The 27,879-nt window shown below is 44.3% G+C and overlaps 1 protein-coding gene across 1 annotated transcript in view; it reads right to left on the bottom strand.

The window, feature by feature from the left end:
• Nucleotides 1-6,257: 6,257 nt before the first annotated feature.
• The window catches only part of CCDC186 (coiled-coil domain containing 186), a 40,810-nt gene continuing 19,188 nt past the window's right edge, over nt 6,258-27,879 (bottom strand). Inside the window, exons 3-16 of the mRNA XM_054163444.1 lie at nt 27,488-27,614; nt 24,140-24,268; nt 21,898-22,110; nt 19,524-19,643; nt 18,690-18,794; nt 17,946-18,044; nt 16,824-16,910; nt 15,568-15,710; nt 14,430-14,685; nt 13,343-13,532; nt 11,507-11,587; nt 10,288-10,498; nt 8,752-8,971; nt 6,258-7,416 (exon numbers count right to left, since the gene is read on the bottom strand). Of these exons, the coding sequence (XP_054019419.1) occupies nt 7,333-7,416; nt 8,752-8,971; nt 10,288-10,498; nt 11,507-11,587; nt 13,343-13,532; nt 14,430-14,685; nt 15,568-15,710; nt 16,824-16,910; nt 17,946-18,044; nt 18,690-18,794; nt 19,524-19,643; nt 21,898-22,110; nt 24,140-24,268; nt 27,488-27,614 (2,065 nt within the window). The 3' untranslated portion in view covers nt 6,258-7,332. The remainder of the gene's footprint in view (nt 7,417-8,751; nt 8,972-10,287; nt 10,499-11,506; nt 11,588-13,342; nt 13,533-14,429; nt 14,686-15,567; nt 15,711-16,823; nt 16,911-17,945; nt 18,045-18,689; nt 18,795-19,523; nt 19,644-21,897; nt 22,111-24,139; nt 24,269-27,487; nt 27,615-27,879) is intronic.

Below are 27,879 nucleotides of genomic sequence, written 5' to 3'. Positions count from 1 at the left end.
CCCAAGCAGCTGATTAGCACAAGCCCCTTGCAGCATTAACAGGTCACAGCTCCGAGCCCAGAGTTTCCAGGAAACTTACAGACCTACAAGGCAGGTTCAGGCCGACCAGCACCAACATTTGTTTTCTGCAGCCCATGACTTGGCCATAGGCTGCTTTTACTCAGAGCTGATAGAAGGGATTCTTACCTTCGTCCTCTAGCCTGTGCCAGGCACCAGCTAGAGTTAAAATAAAGTTCAGCTCTAATAATGTTCAGAGCCTTTTTAGCCAGCTGCTTTCACAGCACAGCCTCACAAACACTTCTGCCACGCTGCAGACCACAGCTTAACAAACCTCACCGAGCATTCACACCTGGCTTCAAGCCCTCTCCCTCTTCAGAGGCATAACTGGATGGCAGGTTGGAGGGCACAGGGCAGTACTGAAGGACTCACTAGTCACTCCCTACCAGGAATGGCTGTGCCTGCTAGACCTGCCTTATGTCAGACCCCAGCATTCTGGCTGGAGCTCGCAGACGCTCATCTGCTGCTTCTCCTTGTTCCACGTGCGTGGGATTGTTTTTAAATAGAAACTTCTTCAGAAGCCCAAAGGCATTCAAACCAGAAAGGAGTCAGCCTTTTAGTCAGTGAGGCATAGGAAGTTCCATGGAAACATGAGGAAAATTATTTTTTTCTCACTGAAAGAGTGACAGAACATTGGAACAGGCTGCCCAGGGGGGGTGTGGAGTCTCCCTCTCTGGAGATATGCAAAACCTGCCTGGATGTGTTCCTGGGTGACCTGCTCTAGGTGATCCTGCTCTGGCAGTGGGGTTGGACTGGATGATCTTTTGAGGTCCCTCCCAGCCCCTAACATTCTGTGATTCTGTGAGGTGCTTCACTTGAGGCCTTAGAGAAGCTCCACTGAGATCAGTGGGTGGCTGTGTGGTCAACAGCCTCGCCAAATATGAAGGCCAAAGGGCTTCCTGACTCTAGGGCATCCACCGGAGCAGAACAAACACACCTAACAGCATATTTATATCCATTAGAGAAGAGCAACTTGTTCAGCAGCACTCTTCTAGTACACCAGTTACACTTAGGCATGCAAAAATCTTGCAGAAATCTGGCACAGACCCACTGTGGTTTAATGCAAAACAGCCTAAAAACAACTGCAACAACAAAATCCCAATCATACCACTATTTTAAAACCCCTTAAAATAGAGCAGGGAGGGAGGCAGAGAAAAATAGCAGTGCTGATTTCCTCTTTTACAGTCAGCTAGACAAGTAAACTGCTAGCTTTGGGTTATATATTTGTTACCCAACAGCTCCAGTTATCAAACTGGCTTGCTCCAGGACTGAGTATTCAACACTACTGTGCCATAGGAACCCTTCCTCTGCATGTATAGCTGTGCTCTCTCAGCCTGAAAGACAGACCTGTCTGCCAAATGGCTGCTTGCAAATACCACCAAATCCAAGATCTGTGCATAAGGATTCACAGAATTGTTAGGGTTGGAAGGGACCTCAAGGATCAGCTAGTTCAAACCCTCCTTGCCATGGGCAGGGACACCTCACACTACAGCAGGTTGCCCAGAGCCACATCCAGCCTGGCCTTAAAAACCTCCAGGGATGAGGCTTCCACCACCTCCCTGGGCAACCTGCTCTAGCATCTCACCAGCCTCATGGGGAAGAACTTCTTCCTAACATCTAATCTAAATCTCCCCTCCTCCATTTCCCCCTAGTCCTATCACTAACAAACATCCTAAGAAGTCCCTCCCCAGCTTTCTTGTAGGTCCCCTTCAGATACTGGAAGGCCACAATAAGGTCTCCCTGGAGCTCTCTCTTCTCCAAACAGAAGAACCCCAACTCTCTCAGTCTGTCTTCATAAGAGGTGCTCCAGCCCTCTGATTGTCCTCGTGACCCTTCTCTGGACACACTCCAGCTTCAGGTTGTTGTTTCCAAACAGCAGGGCTAAGTACTTGGGGAGCACAGCTAGATGATGATTTTTGATCCTATCTGTCAGGAAGTGCTGTATCTGCTATCGATGGAAAAGGCTGGAAGAAAAATGGTGAAGTGCAGAACCATTCCAGCAAAGGGTCACACAGGTGACAGTAATCTGAAAATTCACTGGGAGCCCTCACCCAGATGCTGGGAAGTCAGAGGCATTAAATTTCAACAGAAAACAGGACACCACCTTCCCTCATTTAAGGTATTCTGGGAGACACTAGAATAAACTCCACAAATTATCCTCTCCATAGTATTCCTTTTACCCTTTTTTCTGTCTAATCAGGTTGATCAGGGCAGGATAAACCTTGCAGATCTGATTGCCGGGTTTTTAATGTAAGCATAGCCAAACTGAGCAGCCAACCACCTGACAGCATCACTTCTTGTTTTTTAAAACAATACTATCATGACCAAACCCCAAAACTGTTTTAGATCTCTGCAGAGGAATAAATAAACCAAAGCAGCAAACAGCATCCAGAATGTGGAGCTGTGGCCAAGGGAACCAGCCCTTGCTACAGGGACTGTGGGATTACCGAATTCACATGGCACAGAGGGAAAAGATGACTCCAGAATCAAGGACACTTACAGCGACTGGCAGTAGCTCAAAGCAGTACTTAACTGCAGCACACTCATTACCTATCCTTCAGGTGGAAATGGCTCACTTGTTTCCATGAGATGCAGCACAGTATGAGAGCAGCCCCCTTCTCTCTGGCTTTGCTGTTAAGACTGAGTGGCAGTGCCAGAGGTACACAGCAAAGAGGCACTGCCACCTCCTTTAGGTAGTACAACAGGAAGGTACAGGCTGCAGGGAGTAGAATAGAATAGAACAGGTTGGAAGAGACCTTCAAGATCATCACGTCCAACCCATCAACCAATCCAACACCACCTAAACAACTAACCCATGGCACCAAGCACCCCATCAAGTCTCCTCCTCAACACCTCCAATGATGGTGACTCCACCACCTCCCCGGGCAGCCCATTCCAATGGGCAATCACTCTCTATAGAACTTCTTCCTAACATCCAGCCTAAACCTCCCCTGGCACAGCCTGAGACTGTGTCCTCTTGTTCTGGTGCTGGCTGCCTGGGAGAAGAGACCAACATCCGCCTGTCTACAACCTCCGTTCAGGTAGTTGTAGAGGGAGTAGCACCGACCCCAGTCACAGCTCATGTTATCTGTAGTTACAGCCACTTGAGGGGAAACACAAAGGGGCTTTTATGGTGCCCTCTTAGCACTCATACTGGCAAGAACACTTTGTTGACAGTTAAGCTGCTTTTAGCCCAGAGTACTTGTTCACAAGCACCACAGCAATGTTTTGGCAGTGTGAGAATGGGAGACCCCCACTCCTAAAGATGAGCACAAGAACCACAAGGACACTTTGGCACTCTGAGAAGGGGAGACCCCCACTCCTAAAGATGACCACCCAACACAGAGCACCCTGCTGCCACCACCAGAGCTTCACCGAGAGCCATCAGCGCAATCCAGGACAGTAAGTCAGCGAAGGTACAAAGCATAGACCCCAGCCAGACTTTCATACATCTGTATGTTTATTATTTCAAAGTCCAATATATACAGAAGGTATAGTGATATCTTCAAAAAATTTATACAGAAACAGGTATCTACAAAATTAAACCAAGAGACATTCTGCGTATATTCAGACGACAAACAGACATAGATTGGAAGATTGAACAGCATTTCAAGTTAAAACACGAACATGGGAAGGAAGCCCTCCGTCCCTCCTAGGAAAAAAGCTCTGACCACCCCCCAGCTGCCTCTGCCGCGCAGCCGCCTGCCCTTCGGCCGGGCACGGAGACGCTGCGACTCTGGCTCCTAGCGCCACCTACTGCTGACATTCGCCACCGCAGCCCTCTCCGCTGGCAGCCCTCTCCGCTGGCAGCCCATTCGGGCCAGCCTTGCGCTCCCAACCCCTTCCCAAACGCGGGACTCGGCGGAAGCGAGAGAGCGGATTTGTTTTCATCGCTTCAGTGATGCACTCAAATATCGTAATGAGAAACATTCCGAGAGAGGAACTGCAGTTTTGTTAGCTGGAGATGGCCACAGGTGTTGCCAGCAGCAAGTGAAAATGGCGAGTACGTATCTGAGGAACAAATTCAATCTCCACTGTTTTCTGGAGACTAAAATGAAAATAATCATTGCACAACTCTGTGTGGCATAAACCCAGTGATTTCTGTAGCATATATTGGTATTCTTCAGTTCAGAGGGTTTGGCTTCAGACGACGACAGTGCTGGATTTTACAGAGGGTGAAAAAAGCATAGCCAGCTTTCCTGCAGGGCCTCTAACCAACCTGGATGTGTGATATTTGAATTGAAAGAGCACCCCGAGTATTTAAGAAACAGGTGTTGAACCCTGTAGGGCACGACTAGCTACAAGCTCCAAACTTTCAAAAGCAGCCTGTGGCAATCGCATGTCTAATGGACACCGAACTGCAGTGACAGGTAGCTAACTGCTCCAGGCTGCCTTCAAAACCAGTTTCTGACTAAAATTCAGTTTATTTGAGGAGAGTTTTCAGTCTCAGGTTCATAACAGGAAGTTTCCAAAACAAAGGTAAGTGAAATGTGATTGCTACACTCTGTGCTTGCACCCACTCTGCACCAGTTGGTGCTCACCCTCTCACAGGATGTGTTCTGCTTCACCTGCACCAACACCACTGCACTCCAGACAACCTACCCCACGGAAACAAGAGGCAGGTGACCTGTTGGCAACATTTTCATGGCTGATACACCACCACCTCTCAGAAATGAGCAGCCCTGTCAAGCAGACTTGCTCGCTGACCCTGCCATGCATTGATCAAGTTTTGAGCTTACTGGACAGAGCGAGTCATTGCCAACCTGGGAGCTGGAATGAAATTTCCACCCCTGTTAGGTTCCTTTAAAATAATGCCTACATATGATGACTTTGGTCCATGAAAGTACCATGCACAACAAACAACGTGATATTTTGGCTGCTTTGTGTGTCTCCATAACCAAGAAAAGTCTGAGAAGTTATTAGTGCTACAGAGAAGCAGGCAGCATTTCCAGCAGGGCAGGAGGACAGCTAACTTAAAAGGAGAAATAACCACACCAAAAAGAAGTAAGAATTTCCACAATGTCATTGCACTTATTCCATCTGCACTGCACCTCTCCTTCATTCACACTGTACACCTGGAGAACATACATTAAATGATTACAATATTAACATGGTATCTAAAATACTGGAGTCACTCGGCTGAAGGCCTGAAAATATCCAGAGATCTGGTCTGTTAAAGCATGAAAACACAAACATACAAGAGCTAAGCTATGTTTTGACATGCAAATTGTTCTAAACACTTTCTTCAGCAGAAGGTCTAGCTCAGTCTCAAACAACTGCCTCTTCACCTCCTGAAAGCTGGTGACAAATCTGTTTCAGCAGAGCCAGGTATCTTCCTCTTCACGATTACCTAACAGTAAAGTAGAGGTAGTCCCATGACATGACTGGTCTCTGGTCCAAATTCTCTAACACTTCAGATAACCATTGCTCTCAGGAATTAGAAAAATATATGTATAAAACCCCACCCAGATTAAAGGCTCACAGTTTCTACAATGCTCGGTCAGGTTTGCAATCATTTATTTCCACCCTCCTGTTTCAAAGAAATACTTCATCCTTTGACACCAAAGGGATCTGCCATCCAGGACTCCTGAAGCTCTCTGGACCACAGACCAGGTCTTGTTCCCCAAAAGGACTTCCAGAGACGCTTATCTTTAAAGTGAAAAGGAAGTCTCACCACCTTGAGTCAAACTCCTCATACCAAATCAGGCCCTTTTGCTCAATTTGGTTCATCACAAAGCTCAAGTGGCACTTGAAAATGGACTCCACACCTCTAAGTCACTGAGATGCTTTGCCAAATCATCTTCCTTTGTGCTGCTGGATTCAGGCCCCTTGTTTGCTGTTTGAGGTGCCTGCAGTTAAGATAGATTCCACCCCCCCTCCCCCACCCCAAGTATCTCTTCTAATTAAAATAGCTAAAGCATTGTTATTGTAAAGGTAGACTGAATTCTTTTTTCATTATAAGAAGTAATTCAAGTATTTAATAAAAACCCCAAGTATGTATTTACACCATGGTCTGGTCAATTGATTTGGGTCAAAAGTCAATAAATACAGAAATCTATCTATTTACTGTTGGAATACAGATGTCTTGAGATCCTGTAAATTACTTACCCTGGAACTAAGATGGGAACATGATGCTGTGACTAACCTGACGTTTGTCACCTTGATACCCTTCCTTCATCACCCTCTCAGTCACTGGGCTGAGTAAGTTCTTGGTTTGTGCTATTTTGACCAACTAGCTCTTCACAACAGTAAAACTAAGGAGTCACACAGATTTCTGTGCCACTTTCTCAGTCCAACCAATGGACTAAAATCCCACCTCAATGAGTCTCCCATTTCCTACTAGTACTTTCACTAGCTGTTCTAGCCACAGCTAGTGAGAACATTCAGTTACCTTCCATTTGTCTTTGAAAACAGATTTTCTGATCATCTGAAAACAGATGCAACCACAGTGCCTACCAGTACATACATAGCAATGGGCAGTCGAAACTCCCACTCCCATGTGTTAAATGCTGTCAGTTATGCAGAAGGCCAGAGACCTGTATATATACCAATCATCTGGTATCAAAAAATCTAGAGAGCAAGGGCTTACAGAACTGTTAAAATGACATGCTTCAGCTCCATGTACTCAACAGCTGCAGTCAGAAAGTTTCTTGATCCCTTAGTTTTCCTGTTGTTTCATTTCATTTGAGTAAAGAAATCAGGCGAATGTCAATCTGAAGCAGAAAATAGGCAGCACCATGGCCACCACTTAAAAAAACACAACCAAATTTTGTGACAAAGCCTTTTTCCATGTGTCCATCAAAAATGCATAACCAACCTAAACATCAGAAATAAAATGCAGGAAAGGAAGTTATGCCTGAAAGCCCTTAAAGCTCTGTAACACTTGATATGTTCAACAGCAACTGAGACATAATTAGCTTTGTTTTTGTCAAGATCCATTGTTAAGAGTGAAGACATGAAAACCCCACTGCAACTCACTCAAACCACAGTATGCACTGTGAGGCATCTGCATGCCATTTCAAACACAAGATTTTAGACAAGCATAGTGTGTAGTAAAATTCAGCAAGCCCTCAGGCTGGTAGACAGAACCACACTGATGCCACACACTTACTCACACGAGTAAGGACAGCCTGGATGGTTAAAGGCTGTCCATGCAAAACACCTGATGCTTGCACTAGCAGGCAAGCAAAGGTCAGGAAAAACGTCCAAAGCAGTGGTCTGTAGGACCTGCCTTTTCTTCACCTCTCCATGCTGGTAATTCCATAAGGGTTCCAGTTATGTCTGCTTTATTCTCTGTTCCAGTTCGTGCTTGTGTTTGATAAGCCGCTCTATTTCTGTTCCTAGAGTTTGAAGGTTTTCCTTTGAGGAGAAAAAACACAAAAAACCCCAGGATAGGGCAAGTTATACAGGGAAAAGGAGTCCATCAGCAAAAAGTGCACTAGCAAGTTGAAATTACCATTTATGTCAGCAGGTTGAGACTTTCAAGTATCCAGCACAAGAGCAAATGATTAGAGTTGGAAAAAACCAGGGTAATTTCCATAAAGGATGCAAAGCTCTCAGCAAGTCTCTTCTTTTTTTGCAGTTGCTTATAATCTACAGGCTGCCATGAAAGCAGACTCTTCAAGGGGAATGATAATTACAGCACAAGATCTCCAGCTTCTGCAGCACACTGCAGTCTGGCTAGCAGCCTGTGCAACACTTCCCAGCCTGCCCTCTTTCCCATGCGGCAGCCATGCTGCCCCAACAGCTCAACAGGGCACCTCGTTGCAGGGACAGAGCTCCTGCCCTTGGCTCTGTGTGGCTGAGAAAAGCATGGGGAGGCCTTTTCCCACCAAATGCACAGGCAGCCCAGAATTTATTTCATGAAGCAGCTCATTGATGCAGCATTCCAAGAGGGTCTTAGAATGGAGGTTTAGCAGGGACCACATTATGTAACAGCAGTGTGCTCTTGTGGCCAAGAAGACCAATGCTATTCTGAGGTGGATTAGAAGGGCTGTGGTTAGTAGATCGAGAGAGGCTCTCCTGCCCCTCTATTCTGCCCTGGTGAGGCCACATCTGGAATGTTGTGTCCAGTTCTGGGCCCCTCAGTTCTGGAAGGATGACAGGGAACTGCCTGAACAGAGTCCAGAGCAGAGCTACAAAAATGATTAAAGGAGTGGAACACCTTCCTTATGAGGAGAGACTGAGGGAGCTGAGGCTCTTTAGCTTGGAGAAGAGGGATGACCTCATCAATGTTTATAAATATGTAAAGGGTGAGTGCCAAGAGGATGGAGTCAGGCTTTTCTCTGTGATGCCCAATGACAAGACAAGGGGCAGAAGGTAGGAGCTGAGGCATAGGAAGTTTCATGGAAACATGAGGCAAATTTTTTCCCTGCGATGATGAGAGTCTGGAACAGGCTGCCCAGGATTGTGGAGTCTCCCTCCTCTGGAGATATTCAAAACCCACCTGGATGCATTCCTGGGTGATCTGGTATAGGTGATCCTGCTCTGGCAGGGGGGTTGGACTAGATCTTTCAAGGTCCCTTCCAACCCCTAATATTTTGTGATTCTGTGATAACTCTTAGACTGACCCAATGCTATTCGTGCCATCAGCTCCCAATGAACAGCCCCCTCCTTCAAGCAGCACGCATCTCTCCAAAGGCAGTAGCCTCAGAACCACAAAGAACATGTGGAAGAACTGGCACAGCTACTCACTTTTAATGTAATGTTTTTCAGTAATGTATCTTCTAACACAGCCTGCAGCTTCCTGTTTATCTCCAAGGAGAGCTCCAAGGTGAGACCGCTGTCTGCGGGATGCGAGGTATACAGAGATGCCATAATCCCACCCCGCCTGCTCAAGTGGACTTTGTTGAAGTCAGAGGCCTCTGATGACAGTGTTCCAGCTTCCTCCCGCAGAATGTAACTCTGAATAATTCTGGGAGGGGGAAAGAATTAAAAAAAATTAAAAAATCATCATCATCACAGCATTACAAAGCACTGCAGAGTCAAACACTGAAGGCATTCCAGATTCTCAGGTAGGAGTGGTTTTATTTTCAAGCAGTACTGTACCACTGACAAGGCAGTAAAAAAAAAAAAATCAGCTCCTGCAGTTTCTACTGGGATACTGAAAGTGCTACAGAAGCTACTGAGAGCCACTACAATGTGCAAGGTTTACATATTCAGAACTATTTAAAGAAAGTAACATTGCTACCTGTGATAGGACAAGGATGTAAGGTGCAGCACAGGAGGTTCCACCTCAACACAAGAGGGAACTTCTTTACTGTAAGGGTCACAGAGCACTGGAACAGGCTCCCCAGAGAGGTTGTGGAGTCTCCTTCTCTGGAGACTTTCAAGGCCTGTCTGGATGCATTCCTGTGTGACCTGAGCTAGACTGTATGGTCCTGCTCTGGCAGGGGGGTTGGACTTGATGATCTCTTTGGGTCTCTTCCAACCCCTGACATCCTGGAGCCAAAAAGGTACCTTAAAAATGCCTCTACTTTTCTTTGCTGAAAGACTCCAGACAGGGAATCTTAAGCTTTCTACAGACAAGGCAAAAATTACAAAGTCTCTGCTCAAGAATCTTCACAAGCTGTGACTGTGTTCTATGAAATGGTACCAGATGGGCATAAATGTATAGGCTCTTTAAGCAAGGCCTACACTTAAGAGACAACTGTAGTTCCCAAGGAAGATATATGCCCTGATTTCTTCCCTTCCTAACTGAAGCTACAGACATCATCCTGTAAAATGATATTTCTCTGTAAGTGGAATCTTGTCTCAGACATGAAATGCCAACCACCTTTGGCTCAGGTACATTGTTTGCTTGCTATGCATGCCAGACCACCATCTGGAATTATGCAGATTCTCCTTCCAAAACAAACTCTTACAATTAGCACCCTTTTAAGCACAGGAAAAGAAAGGAATCTTCTATTAGCCAGTGACAGCAGCCCACCTCAAATCACCACCTGGTGACCATTTTGCTACCAAAAAAATACACTTGCCCCAGGCTGCTCCTCCTGAAAAACTTTAGTACTAAACAGCCTAGCAATTAATGTAACTGCTGGAAAAAGATAAAGGGGAGAAAAAAACAAACCAGAAACCAGCCCAAGACTAATCTTACCCTTGAGATCTGTCACTGCAGTGTATTTTGAGTTTAAATTCTTTCATTTAGACACTTCCTTGTCTTACAGACAATCCAGACTGCTTCTCTAGTGCTCCAGTTCAAAACCGAAACACTGTGTGACCTGAACTTACTTTGTTTTCTTCCTGATCTCCTCCACCAGCTGTTTAATGTGATCCTCCATAAACTCCATCTTCTCGTTTTTGCGAGCATGTGCCTTCTGTAGCCTCAGTATTCTCTCAACCAAGACAGACTTGTCCACCTCTGGGAAGCTATCCACAGCTACTGCAGATCCTGTGTTCTCAGGCGACCGATCCTCGTTGCTGCTGCGCGCATTCAGGGACCCTGCCAATACACCCCGATTGGTAAGAGCTCTTTGTTTAAGACCAGGTGAAACAGCTTCTCCAGTGCAGTGCATGCATTCATTACACTGCAGGAGCCTGGGAATTCTTCATCAGAATGGCAGTTTCCCTTATATGTTAGTAGGGGTTTATATGAACAATACTTTTACCATTCCAATCACACGTGCTGAGACAGCAGTGCAGTCCTCTAGCATGGGTGGAATTCCTTTAAGCTTAAGTGTGCTTGGTTCAGTGATTCTTACTCCGCTATAATGTCCTCCTGTTCATTCATCTTCCTTTGTACAAGACTGAGATGATTTTTTACTCACATCTGTTTTGGAGTCCTCTAGAATTATATCATCATGAAAACCCTACAGGCTATCAACACCGCAGCACTAAAAGCTTGGAGATTTTCTTTTCTTTCTCTCCTACGAGTATTTATCTCCCTAACACAGTGACAATACAGGATACTTTGACATTTAAAACCCAATGACATGGAGGAAGAAAACAGTTGCTGTTTGCAGTTCTAATGACAACCACTTCTAATTGGTTGGTAAGTAATGAATTTTACTCCAATACACTGATGCTTCTAAACACACCAATTGATTTATCATTTGCACAGTTGCAACTGTCAATAGTGCAATTAAACAACATTGGAAGCCACTGCTCATTTTTGGTTTGCCTCTGGCAGCACTGAAGACGGTCCTCTGTGAATTGGGAGTCCTCTGAGCTTCCCCCAAACATAAAAAATCAACAAAATAAAAAAGGGTAGGCTTTTAAACAGAACCAAAATATGTAAGCATTAAAACTTTAATCTTGCAATAAGCATCTCGAACTGCATTCAGCCAAATGCATTGCAAAGCTTAAAGGCTCTTTTGTCAGTTTCAATGGAGGCTGCCCACACACTGCATATGCACAAGCCACAGAAAGCTCAAGGCTCAGGGCAGCACACCACAGCAGCCTTATTGAGCTAGAAGGATTGTTTTGGCAGCTGTGCCATGTGCTGTATTACCTGATGAACTGGAACGGCTCCCCATGCTGCTGACTTCTTTGTCGTAATTACCATTTTCCATCTGATCCAATTTCCGCCGTGCTAAAAGCACAACCAAGCGATGGTTACCAACAGCAGAATAAAGCCCTCAAAAACCACAGCGTTACAAAGCATGCAGAAACTCTTGTCCTCTCTGAACTGCACTATTTTAACATGGCTTCACAACTGAAAGATTGAAGGAGTTGGGGCTGTTCAGTCTGAAGAAGAGAAGGCTCCAAGGTGACCTAATTGTGGCCTTCCAGTATCTGAAGGGGACCTACAAGAAGGCTGGGGAGGGACTTCTCAGGATATCAGGTAGTGATGGGACTAGGGGGAATGCAATGAAGCTGGAGGTGGGGAGATTCAGGCTGGATGTGAGGAGGAAGTTCTTCACCATGAGAGTGGTGAAGCCCTGGAATGGGTTGGCCAGGGAGGTGGCTGAGGCCCCATCCCAGGAGGTGTTTAAGACCAGGCTGGATGAGGCTCTGGCCAGCCTGATCTAGTGTGGGGTGTCCCTGCCCATGGCAGGGGGGTTGGAACTAGATGATGCTTGTGGTCCCTTCCAACCCTGACTGATACTATGAGAAGATAATGGTAGCAACTGAAAAAAAGAACAAACCCAAATAACTCCAAAACCAAACAGTGTCTCCCTTCCTCTCCCAGCTTCCAACCCTGAAGCACCTGGTTGCAAGATCCACCATGATCCCTATGCTTTGCAGCAGTTGCCAGGTGAAGAAGGTAGTCAGACATAGGACTGACTGAAAACTGTAAGTCCAGTTTTAGACTGGATGTTAGGAAGAAATTCTTCATAGAGAGAGTGATTGCCCATTGGAATGTGCTGCCCAGGGAGGTGGTGGAGTCACCATCACTGGGGGTGTTTAGGAGGAGACTTGATGGGGTGCTTGGTGCCATGGTTTAGTTGATTAGATGGTGTTGGATGATGGGTTGGACACAATGATCTTGAAGTTCTCTTCCAACCTGGTGTATTCTATCCTATTCTAAAATCTGATTTTGCTTTTGATTAGGGCTGCTGTACAAATAATTACTGGCTGACAGAATGGCATCTCAGTGGTTCCAGGATCTCACAACTGTACCACTACCGGGAGATGAGTGCAGTGCTCTTGCCAGGAGCACCACTCACGCAGTAGGGATCAAGAAGGAAAGCGTGCAGCTGTTCATATACATACAGGCAGCCAGGGAACTTGTCCTGCACAATGCCAACAGCATCTCTTCTTTCAAACACACTTCAAACAGATTTGCTAATATTCAAATCTATTTGCATTCAGAGCATATGCATTACTGGGTACCTAATGACTTCTGTTTGTTGACAAAAGTTGGTCATTGGTCTCGTCATATCAGTCTTGAAAAAAGTAAGTGTTCAGGTTAAATACTAAAAAGAACAACTGCCACCAGCAGTTCCTGGTACAGTCAGCAACCAGGAAGAATCTAGCCACTTAAACAGGCCAGGACACCTATCTATACACAGAACAGGACAGATATCTACCCACAGTGGCATTTCAGTAGTCACACACACGGTAACAAAGACCATGCTCTTTTGAAGTAATTCTTTCCTCTTACATCTTAGCCGCTTTCAAATGTTGTATTGAAGACTGGAAATTGACACTGAGACCTGTTTCTTGTAACTGCAGTTGCCCCAAGATCTAACTTGCTCACTTACTCTTGCTGTCTATAGGGACAGGGAGAGTCTGAAGAACTACACTCCAAGAGCGTGCACACAGAGACGGGACCCTAGTCTCACCCAAGCACTGAGGGGGTTTACAGATGGGCCGACTCATTAGATATGAAAATCATTTCAACCTAGCTGCAGTTGTTTCGTGAGATCTTTCAGGTTTGCTGCGTGCTTGCGCTTCTGGGTAGCCAGTTCATCTTTCAGTTCATCCACACAGGTCTTCAGTGCCGATAGCTCCTTCTGCTCTGAAGTTAGCTGAGCCTGTAACGTCTCAACCTCGAGCTTCCGCTCATCTTCTTCCTTCTGTAACTTGATGGCCTGAAAGTATAGCTTGATTTTCAGATGTATACAAAGAAAAAATTCCAGGCTAACTGTACTGCATGCTCAACAGCCCTAACTCTGCATTTTTCACCTGAGAATCATTCACATTTTCCATTCGTTATTTAGGCTAATCTCTGCCACTGCAAATGAAGCAGCAATGCAGTGCAACACTGCAGTAAGACTCCTGAACTACCTCCAAAGCATCTACACGATGCAGTGCAGAGCCATGCAGAGCTGTACCTGCAGTCACGCTATCTTCCATGTCACACTGGTATTAAAACCTATATTTATCTCGTAGTACAAACTACATTTATCTCATGGTACAACCAGGACCTAAAGAAACAGTTTATAGTAATCAATTTCACAGACAAACTCCAACCTTTTGATTGCTTCAGTGACAGCTGCACAGAGAACAACTCTGTGCTCCCAAAAGACAAACAGGCTGGATGTGAGGAAGAAGTTCTTCGTAGAAAGAGTGATTGGCCATTGGAATGTGCTGCCCAGGGAGGTGATGGAGTCACCATCACTGGAGGTGTTTTTAAGAATAGACTGGATGGGGTGCTTGGTGCCATGGTCTAGTTGATTAGGTAGTGTTGGATGATAGGTTTGACTCAATGATCTCAAAGGTCTTTTCCAACCTGGTTAATTCTATTCTATTCTATAGCAACAGGCTAACACCCCCTCAAGTCCAGTGCAGTGTGCCTCAGGATTTCTTTCCCTTTAGAAACATGAGGTGTTCCTATGTGCCTGCTATTTACTATATCAAATTGGCAAACCCAATGGGAAATTGCAGTCAGGTAAGCAAAGACACAAGGTGCAATTTGTGTGCCACACCTTTACTGGTATCCAATATTTCACTAGTGCATAAAAAAACAAGCTGTGCACTGTACTCACCAGATCATCTTTAGCCTGTTGAACATATTCCAGCTGATTCTGCAGATCTCTTTCACTGTAAGAAAGCTTATCCAACTGGCTCTGTAAGGAATTGTTTTCAGACTGAAGCTGTGCATTCTTACTGGTTAATTTTTCAGTGAATATCAACAGCTCAGATTCTCTTTTCCGACTACCTTCAATGTCCTTCTGGAGATCAGCAACTAGAGAATTGAAACCATCAACTTCTTCCTTTAAAGCACTGATTTCTTGCTCATCTCTGTCAAAACAAAACAACTGTATATTATCAGGGATAACCTGAGCTTGACGTTATAAAACCTTACTGAAATAAAAGCAATCAGGGGTCAGTGGCTGGAGAGCAGCCATGCAGAGGGACCTGGGGGTACTGGTTGATAGTAGACTGAACATGAGCCAGCAGTGTGCCCAGGTGGCCAAGGCAGGCAATGGAATCCTGGCCTGCATGAGGAACAGTGTGGCTAGCAGGGGCAGGGAAGTCATTCTGCCCCTGTACTCAGCACTGGTTAGGCTGCACCTTGAGTACTGTGTCCAGTTCTGGGCCCCTCAGGTTAAGAAAGATGTTGAGTTTCTGGAGCGTATCCAGAGAAGGGCAACAAAGCTGGGGAGGGGTTTGGAGCACAGCCCTGTGAGAAGAGGCTGAGGGAGCTGGGGTTGCTTAGCCTGGAGAAGAGGAGGCTCAGGGGAGACCTTATTGCTCTCTACAACTCCCTGAAGGGAGGTTGTAGCCAGGAAGGGGTTGGTCTCTTCTCCCAGGCAACCAGCACCAGAACAAGAGGACACAGTCTCAAGCTGGGCCAGGGGAGGTTGAGGCTGGATGTTAGGAAGAAGTTCTTCCGAGTAAGAGATTGGCCATTGGAATGTGCTGCCCAGGGAGGTGGTGGAGTCACCATCACTGGAGGTGTTTAGGAAGAGACTGGATGGGGTGCTCGGTGCCATGGTTTAGTTGATTAGATGGTGTTGGGTGATAGGCTGGGCTTGATGATCTCAAAGGTCTTTTCCAACCTGGTTAATTCTATTCTATTCTAATTACAATAGATTTTAAAGCCTCAGTATTTTCAATAAAGAGAAACTTTCCCCATTCCAGATAATCTTTTACATCAATCCTCAAAGTGCACAGCTGTACCTCTGATGCTGATCTTGCAGATGATCTACAGTTTTGACTTTGTCCAGCAAGTTCTGAATTTCAGTTTTCTGTCTGTTAATGATTTCCTTGTACTTGGATAACTCATCTTCTGTTCTTAAACGCTCATCCTCAAGACATTTTACCTGAAGAGACATAAAATTAAAAAAACACATTGAAACTTAAGGGAATAAATATTTTTCTGAGTTGAAACATTCTGATCAAATGCCTAGAGCATCTGGGGGTTTTTTTGGGTGGTTCCAAAGCAACTCAGAACACCATCCCAAGTGTTTCAGATCAAGTACAGTCAGAAAAATTAAGAAGAAAAAAAAAATAGAAACAAACAAACAGACACCAACCAAGTAAGAATAATTAACAGACAGTTTGGACAAAACTAATCAGTCTAATGGACCAGGATCCAAAGACATCATCTTTCCCCAGTTACCAAGACAACTCCTTGCAGGAATGGGTTGCCTAAGGAAGCTGTGGATGCCCTCTCCCTGGAGGTGTTCAAGGCCTGGCTGGACAAGTCCTTGAGTAATCTGGCCTAGTGGAAGGAGTCCCTGCTGATAGCAGGCTGGTTGGATCTTGATGGTCTTTAAGGTCCCTTCCAACCCAAACCATTCTAATGATTCTGTATTTTCTTCCCTTTTTCCAAGGTCCTATTGAGCTCAATCCTGTCTCTGGATGGAGACTGCATGCTAATGAGTAGACTGTTCAGAAGTTACAGTAGAGTAGGCCAGAGTGGACCAGGTTGGAAAAGGCCTTTGAGATCATATACACCTTGCCAGGTAACTTTACAAATCTACCTTCACAGACAGGAAAAAGCCTAAAGGTAGTTTTTATGTTTTAAAGTTACTAACTATAAAAGGCTTTTACTGAAATGCTCCTCAGAACTCTTCAGTCAAACAAGGTGCACAGTATGAAACAAAACGTTGTTTTGCTATGGATCAGTTGATACTCCCTAAGAAAAGCTACCCAGAGACAAGTCACAAGTCACATATCCCTTCTAGTCTTGCTCCAACCAGTCAAGTCACATATCCCTTCTAGTCTTGCTCCAACCAGTCAAGTCACATATCCCTTCTAGTCTTGCTCCAACCAGTCAAGTCACATATCCCTTCTAGTCTTGCTCCAACCAGGCTCTAATTACATTGTTTACTCCAAAAGATGTACAAATACAAGTAACAGACTGCACAGTCTTGCTCCAAACCCAACACTGTGCCTTTAGCCCCGTGGCAATCCAAGGCAGCACACTTTACCTTTGTTCTCAGTGTCCGAAGCTCATCCATGCCTTCTTTAAACGTCCTCTTCAAGTCTTCCAGCTCCTTTATTTTCGCATGATGCACCTTTTTGAGGGGTGAGAAGCTCCTTGAGAAATCTAAATGGACAGTGGCATCTCCTGGGATGTCAAAAAAATCTAGGCCAATGCAGGGCCACCACAACAGCTGAGAGGGCATGAGGCAGAAGAGGTACCCTAAAGGTCTGGGTTACTCAAAAAAACAAAGCCAAGCCTAAAAGCTTCTTTACTCTCAGAAGAGCTGAGAACAACAATGAGATTACATGCTCTGGTTTTACATGTACACACCTAGGAACAACAGCTCCTGGGGGAAGCTCTAGGCAAACTGACACATGGTTAACTCAAAATGACATATGACCTGTGAGCAGATACTGAAAGGAGGTTGTAGCCAGGTGGGGGTTGGTCTCTTCTCCCAGGCAACCAGCACCAGAACAAGGGGATAAAGCCTCAAGCTGCACCAGGGGAAGTTTAGGCTGGAGTTGAGGAGAAAGTTGTTCACAGAAAGAGTAACTGGCCATTGGAATGTGCTGCCCAGGGAGGTGGTGGAGTCACCATCCCTGGAGGCGTTCAAAAAAGGATTGGAAGTGGCATTTGAAGCCATGGTTTAGTTGTCCTGAGGTGTTCAGTGATAGGTAACAGGTTGGACTTGATGACCTCTGAGGTCCTTTCCAACCTGGTTGATTCTATGATTACAGAATTTAGCTTCTGGCACAGCAAATCTCTACACAGAGAAAAAGACAGAGGCTGGCAGAATACTGGCCAGCAAAAGGCCTATCATCTGAATTTCTGTTCTAAATTACAGTAACATCAAGCTGATAAATGAAAGAGCAGTTAGCTCATCCTCACTGTATCATACTTTTCCCAGAGTTTTGTTTTTCAAAAGTTCATCTAAGGTAATAGCTAAAATCACTCTTCAAAAAGCATGGCTGGAGGCAGACACCTGGGTTGCAGGATTAGGCCAAAGAGAAAATTGTTTGGCCAAAACTGTAAGCAGCTTAAAATAAGATTCTCTAAATTAAAAACTTGTGGCATTCTTAACTCCTAAGTTGCCAAACTGTGTTGTCTTCACACACCACATACTTACCTCCAGGTGATCAGACTTCTCCTGAATTTGTTTCTCTAGTTCTCCTTTAGTTACTCGGAGTTTTGCATCCAATTCATTTGATTTAATTTCTTCTGACTCCTAAAAAGGATTGAAGAAATGAAAGCAGAGTTTTACATTCCCCTGTCTAGTTTTATAAGCATACAGACTGCTTTTCACATCACTGAGGCTGCTCTATAGGTACTGAAGTATGGAATGATTCCAAACACACCTAGAATGACCCACACACTGCATGAGAATCAAGACAAATATTTTCCTTTTTATTTAACTTTTCAAGCAAAAAAGCCAGGGACTAGCCATCTCAGCTTTGTAGCTTGCACAATTCTTCCCTGGCTGTAGCCAGGTGGGGGTTGGTCTCTTCTCCCAGGCAACCAGCACCAGAACAAGAGGACACAGTCTCAAGCTGTGCCAGGGGAGGTTTAGGCTGGATGTTAGGAAGAAGTTCTTCACAGAAAGAGTGACTGGCCATTAGAATGTGCTGCCCAGGGAGGTGGTGGAGTCACCATCACTGGAGGTGTTTAGGAAGAGACTGGATGGGGTGCTTGGTGCCATGGTTTAGTTGATTAGATAGTGTTGGATGCTAGGTTGGACTTGATGATCTCAAAGGTCTCTTCCAACCTGGTTAATTCTATTCTGTTCTATTCTACCTTAAGATAAAAGGGGAGGAAAAGAAAAGAAGATGTGGATATGAAATGCTAATTCAATCTCCTGAGAAAATGTGCCTACTTGGTAAGTTTTTATCATTTCTTGACAGTTTTTCCTTATCTGGTCTGCTTCTTCTTTTGCTTCAGTTAGTTTTGTCATTGCATCTTTGAGGCGATCTTTGGTCTCCTGCAGAAATAGCAATAACCCACAGGTTAAATCTATTTAACTTCATCTGGGAAAAGCATTTCTCATGCAAAACTAGAAGTGGGAACATTCAGATTGGATGTTAGGAAGAAGTTCTTCACCATGAGGGTGGTGAGACACTGGAACAAGTTGCCCAGGTGGGTGGTAGAAGCCTCATCCCTGGAGGTTTTGAAGGCCAGGCTGGATGTGGCTGTGAGCAACCTGATCTAGTATGAGGTGTCCCTGGCCATGGCAGTGGGGTTGGAACTAGATGATCCTTGAGGCCACTTTCAGCCCTGATAATTCTATGATTCTAAAAAAAATGGCCAGCATCACTTTCCCTCTTGCTTCCATTCAGCTACCCTTTTATGCAATTTCATTTGTTCCAACACTGAAAGCACAACAGAAGGATCTCCTGTGCCATGCACATTTTCATGTGGTAGAGTTAAATACCCTATCATCTAAGAGATAAACTAAGATGACAGTTAATTCTTTCTAAAAGTTCTTTGTCAGATTAAACAGAATCCCCCTATGCAGCCTCCCCTGACATCTTTCCAACATTTTCATTTTAGCATCAGTATCTTTAATGGCACTATCCTGACTTCTGCTGTAGGTATTCATGAAGAAACACTTTAGAAACAGATTTTTGTATCACATAAGAAGTAAACAATACAGCAGCTACATTCCTCTGACTATATTTTCATGTCACAGCATCAGTACCAATTCACTAACCTTGTGTGAGTCCATTTCTGTTTTCAATTTGTTCTGAGCCCATTTCACTTTGATAACATGAGAATTGATTTCTTCTTTGAGTTTTTCTATTTCTTTGCTGAGTCGAGTGGCTTCACCGTCCTAAGAAGATTTCACAGACTTTGTATTACCAATCTAAATCACTCAGTGCTTTTACAAGACTCCTGCTCAAAGGCAAGGGCTGTTTGTTTCCCTTAACGTCTGTATTTTGCAAAAGCATGCAGAGATTTGAGCTTTCAATAATGCTTCAGTCCATAACACAGAGAAAAAGAACCCAAACCATTAACTTTCTGATTTGAATAGCAAGGTAAGGCTGCACTATTGTGAGTACACATTGATGTTACATATCCATGTAAAGGCAAAGCATAGCCTAGGGCTCTGATCTAAAATAATTATCTCCTGGGCAGGCTTGCACAGTGTTCTTTTTCCTGGCAAAAGAATGAGGAAAGAAGTTCAAAGTTATATGGCCATATATTAGAAGGCCACAGACAAAAAACATGACACCAGTGGAACTGCATTGGTTAGGCCACACCTTGAGTACTGTGTTCAGTTCTGGGCCCCTCAGTTTAGGAAGGACATTGAGACACTTGAACGTGTCCAGAGAAGGGCAACAAGGCTGGGGAGAGGCCTTGAGCACAAGCCCTGTGAGGAGAGGCTGAGGGAGCTGGGGCTGTTCAGCCTGGAGAAGAGGAGGCTCAGGGGTGACCTGGCTACAACTACCTGAAAGGTGGTTGTAGCCAGGAAGGGGTTGGTCTCTTCTCCCAGGCAACCAGAACCAGAACAAGGGGACACAGTCCCAAGCTGCACCAGGGGAGGTTTAGGCTGGAGGTGAGGAGAAAGTTCTTCACCGAGAGAGTCATTCGTCATTGGAATGTGCTGCCCAGGGAGGTGGTGGAATCACCATCACTGAAGATATTTAGGAAGAGACTGGATGAGGCACTTGGTGCCATGGTCTAGTCATGAGGTCTGTGGTGACAGGTTGGACTCAATGATCTTTGAGTTCTCTTCCAACCATAGTGATGCTGTGACACTGTGAATGGTATTAGCCATTATACAGGTATAGACTAGTGTGAGCACCGACAGCAAAATGGGTGCAAGTCAAACCACTAACCTGGGCCAAGAAACTATGTTCAGAGAAGCACATTGCTAGTATGACCTTCTGTATCAGCATCCACAAACCACTGCATTAACCTAAATTTCCAAACTCTCTTTCTGAAGTCAGAGGCTTATCTTGCAAAAAAAAATTTAAAGCAGCACCATATGAGGGCAGTGCAGTTCTTGTAAGGTTCTAGTGCAATCATCAGGAGCATGTTAAGTTTTGTTCAGCAAACCTAAAGTCATGCTCCCACTTCCTGTTCATCTGAGAGAAGGCACTGAGGTGATTTTGTTGTTGTTTTGAAAGCGTAACTTTTAGGACTTTTATTAAGATGTATTTTTTTTATGATCCTTCAGTGCATAGTACAGTTGCTCAGAAAAGGCCCAAATCAAAGGCTCAAATCTGAATCCTGTTAATTGATTTCTGAATCTTTTCACATGAAATAGAATTGTGAAGCAGGCAGTGATAGGACTAGGGGGAATGCAATGAAGCTGGAGGTGGGGAGATTCAGGCTGGACGTGAGGAGGAAGTTCTTCACCATGAGAGTGGTGAAGCCCTGGAATGGGTTGTCCAGGGAGGTGGTTGAGGCCCCATCCCTGGAGGTGTTAAGACCAGGCTGGATGAGGCTCTGGCCAGCCTGATCTAGTATGGGGTGTCCCTGCCCATGACAAGGGGGGGTTGGAAATAGATGATCCTTGTGGTCCCTTCCAACCCTGACTGATACTATGATACCTATGAAGCACAAAAGACCTGAAAAATTTAAGAGGCTGGCAGAATCTGGTGGGAATGACAAACTCATTTGAACTGGGCCTAAAAACTTCTGTTGCTTTAGTAGCAATTTTCAGTGGTGCAGAATACAACAATACAAAGTGAAGACACAGAAAAAGACAGTGGGGGGGCGGGGGGAAGAGACTGCAATTATTTAATGTCATTACAACATTTAAAGATAAAATCCAAACAAGCTAGAAATCCCCTCAAATTCCAGGCCTCTGCACCAAGAGGTCTTTACAGGTTTGTTAAAAACACAAACCAAAACACCAATGTCCCCCCAACAAATACTCAAAATATTAAAAGGAACTTCAAAAGGATGACAATGGGAACTCAGTAACTTCTTCCCCTCCCCTCTGGAGTTGGGGTTTTCACAGCTACACAAAACCCAAAGGAAAATAGCCTTCTTTCACCAAGTGCATAAAAGTGCTAAGGTTGTTCAGGTAGTGCTTTTAATCATTAATTCAAGTCATGCAGTGATAGCTAGGGTACCTTAGTTTCATACAGCTGGTGCAATCTTCCTTTTTCCTGAGAAAGTTGTTTGATTTTATTAGCATGCTTCTCTATTTCTTTGTTTGCATCTCTCACTCTCCTCTCAAGTATCTCCTTCTCCTTCCGGAGGTCAAGTGACTCCTTCTCCCCTCGGACGTACTTCATCACCATCGTTTCCTTTTCATGCCGGGCTTCTTCACATTTCTTGTTTGCCTTGAGAAGTATGACAACAGAATCAATCAATCTTGTGCTTCAGAATTACCTGCAATAGGCCACTCTGAGATACTTTCAGTGTTGCAATACAGTAGAGCAACAAAGTAGAACCATAGAATCAACCAGGTTGGAAAAGACCTCAGAGATCATTGAGTCCAACCTGTTACCTAACACCTCCTGACAACTAAACCATGGCACCAAGCTCCTCATCCAATCCTTTTTGAACACCTCCAGGGACAGGGACTCCACCACCTCCCTGGGCAGCACATCCCAATGGCCAATTACTCTGTGAGGAACTTTCTCCTCACCTTGAACCTAAACTTCCTGTGGCACAGCTTGAGACTATGTCCTCTTGTTCTGTCACATATTGCCTGGGAGAAGAGACCAACCCCCACCTGGCTACAACCTCCTTTCAGGTAGTTGTAGAGAGCAATAAGGCCTCCCCTGAGCCTCCTCTTCTCCAGGCTAAACAACCCCAGCTCCCTCATCCTCTCCTCACAGGGCTTGTGCTCGAGACCTCTCCCCAGCTTCATTGCCCTTCTCTGGACATGCTCAAGTATCTCAGCATCCTTCTTAAATTGAGGACCCCAGAACTGGACTCAGTATTCAAGATGTGGTCTAACCAGTGCTGAGTACAGGGGCAGAATGACCTCCCTGCTCCTGCTGGCCACACTATTGCTGATGCAGGATCCCACTTAAGTACCAGTGGGGTAGTTTAAAGCTCTGCCTCGGAAATTTTCCACAGATTGAGTAGAAAAGTAGTAGAGTGCAAATAAATTACCCTTGGATGTAAAAGGGAAAACAATGATATGGTTTAAGTAATCACATTGGTCTTACTACTAACAAAGTTAGTTGTATAAACTAACTCTTTCTCTTTTGGGTTTCCTCGCTCTAGCTGGTTGCTTGCTGACCTTGGTTGTGTTTCTTTGCTGTGGCTAAGTGCTAATAAGCTACTCTCTGCTTTTCTGCTTTCTCTTTTCCCATGTACAGGGGGAAGGGAGGGGAAGAGCAGGAAGCTGTTGGTAACCCCCTGGTTTCGTCCAGGGGGGGGTTCTTGTGCTATTCATAAATTGTAAATATTGTGTGTTTTGTACATATTCATTGCATTCCATATTTCTAGGTAGTAGTTGTGCTTGTAAATATAGCTTCATTTGCTTTTAACTGAGCTGGTCTGGCAAATTCTGGTTTTGGGGGTGGGGGTGGGGATTCCAACCCCCTACAACTGGAATTGCTCAAACTTCTAGCAGCAAAGACGTATCAGAGTGGCTGCTCAGCTAAACCTCTCAAATGAATTACCAACAGATTAATCATTTTCAATATAAAATGCTTGTTTCAGAAGGAAAGAAGTGCATTTGGTAAGTTTCAGTAACAAAATAAGTCCTCTGTCTTCCCTCATCCACATGCCAACTGTGCACTCATTATTCAGATGCCTTATTTTTGACAAGCTTTCCATCCCAGCATCAACAAATGCTTTTGCAAATTAAATAATAATTAAAAGCAAACAAACAAACCCAAACAAAACACAACCAACCAACACCAAAAACCAGACACTGAGCACGAGAATTCATACAACAGAAAATTCTTGGCATAATATGATATCAAGAAGGAAAAGAGAAAAAAAAAAATCAATCTTCTCAGTAACACACAAGACAAAAATAAAACCTTTGTGCTGGAGTTGAGAAAGATATTAATTTTGTGACAGCCACTGCTAGCTTTTAGCTCCTTTGGAACCAAGACCAGCTTACATGCAAGCAGCGGGAGTTTCCTTGTGGGCTGGGTTTCATACATATAAACATAACTCTTCTGAATGTGCACCAGGCACACTATGGTGTTCACAGCTGGTTAGAAATCCACTGATGCCAGTTAATAAAAAAATAAAGACACAAATAATGCACATAACTGCACACTGGTAGTTCCACTTTTGGAAACTTCTGGCTTACACAGTGATCCAACAGCCCAGGCTACAAGTGGCCTACGAGAACAAAGTTTGTTCCGGAGCTGCTCAGCGCTGAAAGGTTTTCCGTGTTACCTGTTCCATCCGGAAGGCCATCTCTTTGTGCAACTGCTGAATAGCATTTTTGGCTGCTGCATCTTGAGTTGAAAGTTTGTCTTTACTAGCTTTCACTTCTTTATTCAGCTCTTCTATTCTTGCTTCCAGCTAAAAGACAACATCGTGATATCATTACGGGAAAAGCAAGACTTGGATCATGTACTGTACAGGCAGGAAGATTTCACACACAATCAGAAGCTTTAACAGATACTTCCTTCTATTTTACACTTGTCAAGCTGCAACTATTTGTATCAACATCTAGGCTGTGCATTACAGTTCCAGCATGAAAGGTGACAATTCTCATCTTCACTCAGGCTCAGAATGAACCAAATCAAGTAAAATCACAGAATCAGTAAGGTTGGAAAAGACCTCAGAGATCATCAAGTCCAACCTGTCACCCAACACCTCATGACTACTAAACCATGGCACCAAGTGCCACGTCCAATCCCTTTTTAAACACCTCCAGGGATGGTGACTCCACCACCTCCCTGGGCAGCACATTCCAGTGCCCAATTATTCTTTCTGTGAAGAACTTCCTCCTCATCTTGAACCTAAACTTTCCCTGGCACAGTTTGAGACTGTGTCCTCTACACAAGGCATGGTATTTTACTTCACAAGAATTAGATTGACAGGAAATGCCAAGATGCCAGAGCTAAGGTCACTGAAGTCACTTCACCTTCCACCTTTTTGTTACTATCCCTGTGCCATACCCTGTACCGTGCCAGCAAAGCAGTCCTGCATTCATAGTGAACTGGACTGGGAATCCATTCACTGAGAGATAACTCAGCAAATAAAGAGGCACTTAATCATTGTGCTGGTATTTTATCTTATTTTTTTAGCAGCCTAGTGAACTAAGTCAGAGACCTGATTCAGCTGAAGATTAATTTACCCATGTTCAAACTGGAACGCTTCCCAGAGCATATTGACTGCACAGCCATGCAAGTCCAGTACAAGCAACAGCAGCACTGCTGCAAGAGCAAGCAGTATATAGAATAGAGCAGAATAAAGCAGAATAGAATAAAGCAGGTTGGAAGAGACCTTCAAGATCACCATGTCCAACCTATCATCCATAGGTTGTAATGCTGCCCACAGGTTGTCCCAATTGTGCCTTGGAGACTGTCCTCTTGGTTCCAGGGGAAAGCCAACTCACCAGGGCTACTTTAGTTTGGTTTGGTTGGCAGTGTGTGTGATATAAATAAGTACTAGGTCTCATGGTGAGTACCTTACATTTTTATACAATTCCAAACTGCTATGTAAGACAGAAGAACCACCTAAAATGCTTCTGGTAGTACACAATGAGTTGACCATGCCCTGTTCATCTTTCCATATGAATCACTGCCCATCCAAAAACGTTTCACATATGCAAGCATGCAGGCAGAGTTTGCTTACAGCTGTGAGTGCACCAGCTAAACATTCATTTGCTTGAAAGCAATCAGAAAATTCTAATTGATGAACTGCAACACTAAAACACTCCAGAAATGAAAAAAACTCCAAAGTGTTTCACTGTAATGGATCTTAACTCCAGGTGTTATCCAACCATGGAACAGAATGGAACAGAACAGCACAGCACAAACCAGGTTGGAAGAGACCTTCGAGATCATCAGGTCCAACCCATCATCCAACACCATCTAATCCACTAAACCGTGGCACCAAGCACCCCATGCAGTCTCTTCCTAAACACCTCCAGTGATGGTGACTCCACCACCTCCCTGGGCAGCACATTCCAATGGCCAATCACTCTTTCTATGAGGAATTTCTTCCTAACATCCAGCCTAAACCTCCCCTGTCACAGCTTGAGACTGTGTCCTCTAAAAGGCTTCCACTCCAAGAGGGTAGATTTATATTAGATATGTAGAGGAAATTATGATAAGGGTGGGAAGAAAGAGGAAACTGCCCTGAGAAGCTGTGGATACCCCATCACTGGACATTTTCAAGTTCAGTTTGTCTTAGACACTGAACAACCTGACCTAGTGTAAGGTGTCCCTGCCAACGGCAGAGGAGTCGGACTTGATCTTTAGAGGTCGCTCCTAACCAAAATCAGATTCTGTGACACCAGCATTTTCTGAAATTACTTGCATGTAGTATCACAGATCCTACTTATCTGACCAGAAAACAAAACAAACTCCCTCCCAAATATGGGGTTTTTTTTTGTCAGAATGGTGTAAAGCAATTGCTGCATGATATAGCTTCATGGAATCATGCAGTGCTACCATGGAAGTACAGACAAGACAGAAGGAGTAATGCTGCTCATACTGATTTATTCAGGCATATGCAATGTCAGTTTGTAGCTTAAAAAGAAGACTTTTCAATTCCATTTTCAATCACATCATAGATTTTCAAAGACTATCAAATTAACCAAAGACAGACTAAGCTTCTACATAGGTGAATACATCCCTGTGGCCCAGCACGCCAATTTGAGAAGCTACTGGGGTGCAAAGCAGAAATTGCCAGAGAAACCTGTAAGGTAGCATCACCAGTACTCTGCCAAACAGAAATCAGTATTTTAAGTGCCAATCTCATGCCAGATTTCTAAAATGTAATCTGCAATCAGTTTATAAAGCTGGGCAGCCAACAGTATGAGCATTAATTCTGTAACAGATGAGCAATGACATCCGATGTGACACCATTTCTCCCCACACTAAAACCAGATGACACCAATGCACACTCTGTGGTCCTCTTCGGCCTGTCATGGTTCTAACAGCTGAGTGGGGAAATGCTTTTACATGGGAACAGTATCACAGTATCACAGTAACCACTCATAGCAAAATAATGTGCAAGATCCTAGTTAATATGCTCTGTTTTTCATATATGTTCCACATGGTGGTAACTGTAACTACACCTCCCAATCATTTCTGTTAGCAGATGCAGCAGTTAACTGATAATCACAACTTCAGTTCTCCTTTATGTACAGGAAACAGCACATCCTGTGAGGATGAAAGATTGAAAGTGTTTTTTCCCTAAGAAGGTCTAACAGGCCCTCAACACACACAGCCTCCAGCAGTAAGACAGAACACACAAAACCCACCTACCAGGGTAGGTGACATGAAAATGGAACTCTCTTGACTTGAACAGAGACTTCCAGATACAGAACACTGAAGGGATGTGAATCCTGAACTTCAGTTTATCCAAAGACACTGAACACTTTCAGCCACTGAGTATTGACTGGCATGGAAGAGCAGATGTATCCTCTTAAAAAGCTGAGGGTAATAGGCACAGGCATTCCTTCCCCTTTTTCTCTACGCTACTAAGGGTGTCTTGTTGAACAGTGGCAATAGTGGCATCATGTACAGGCTACGAGGTACTAACCAGCACATGTGTTATCTGTACCTGTTTAATGATGTTGAGATGCTGCTTTTCTGTTTCTGTTCGTTTTTTCAACTCATCTTTTAAGTTATCCTTCTCTGAGCAAATATCCAGGATCAGTTCCTGATGTTTTTTATTTTCTTTAATCAATCTGTCAAAAACAAAAACAAAACAAAAATCCCAAACACAATGACATATAAAGCAAGGTACATCAGTAGCGGGGAGATTTCTTTGTTTGTTTGAGTTTGAAATGCATTGGCTTTGCTCTTTGATTTGCAAATTTTCTTGGGACTTCCTGACAGAAACACTAATGAAACTCACCAAAGCCATGCAAAATCAAAGCAGAATTATGCTGTGCATGTGAAACCTAACTCCAAACCAGCAAGCAGCCATCTTCCATGGGAGGAAGCTGATTG

This window comes from Dryobates pubescens, chromosome 8 (assembly GCF_014839835.1).
Source record: "Dryobates pubescens isolate bDryPub1 chromosome 8, bDryPub1.pri, whole genome shotgun sequence".
Classification (NCBI taxonomy): Eukaryota; Metazoa; Chordata; class Aves; order Piciformes; family Picidae; genus Dryobates; species Dryobates pubescens.
The sequence above is the reverse complement of the archived record's forward strand: the minus strand, read 5'-3'. Positions and strand labels throughout refer to the sequence as shown.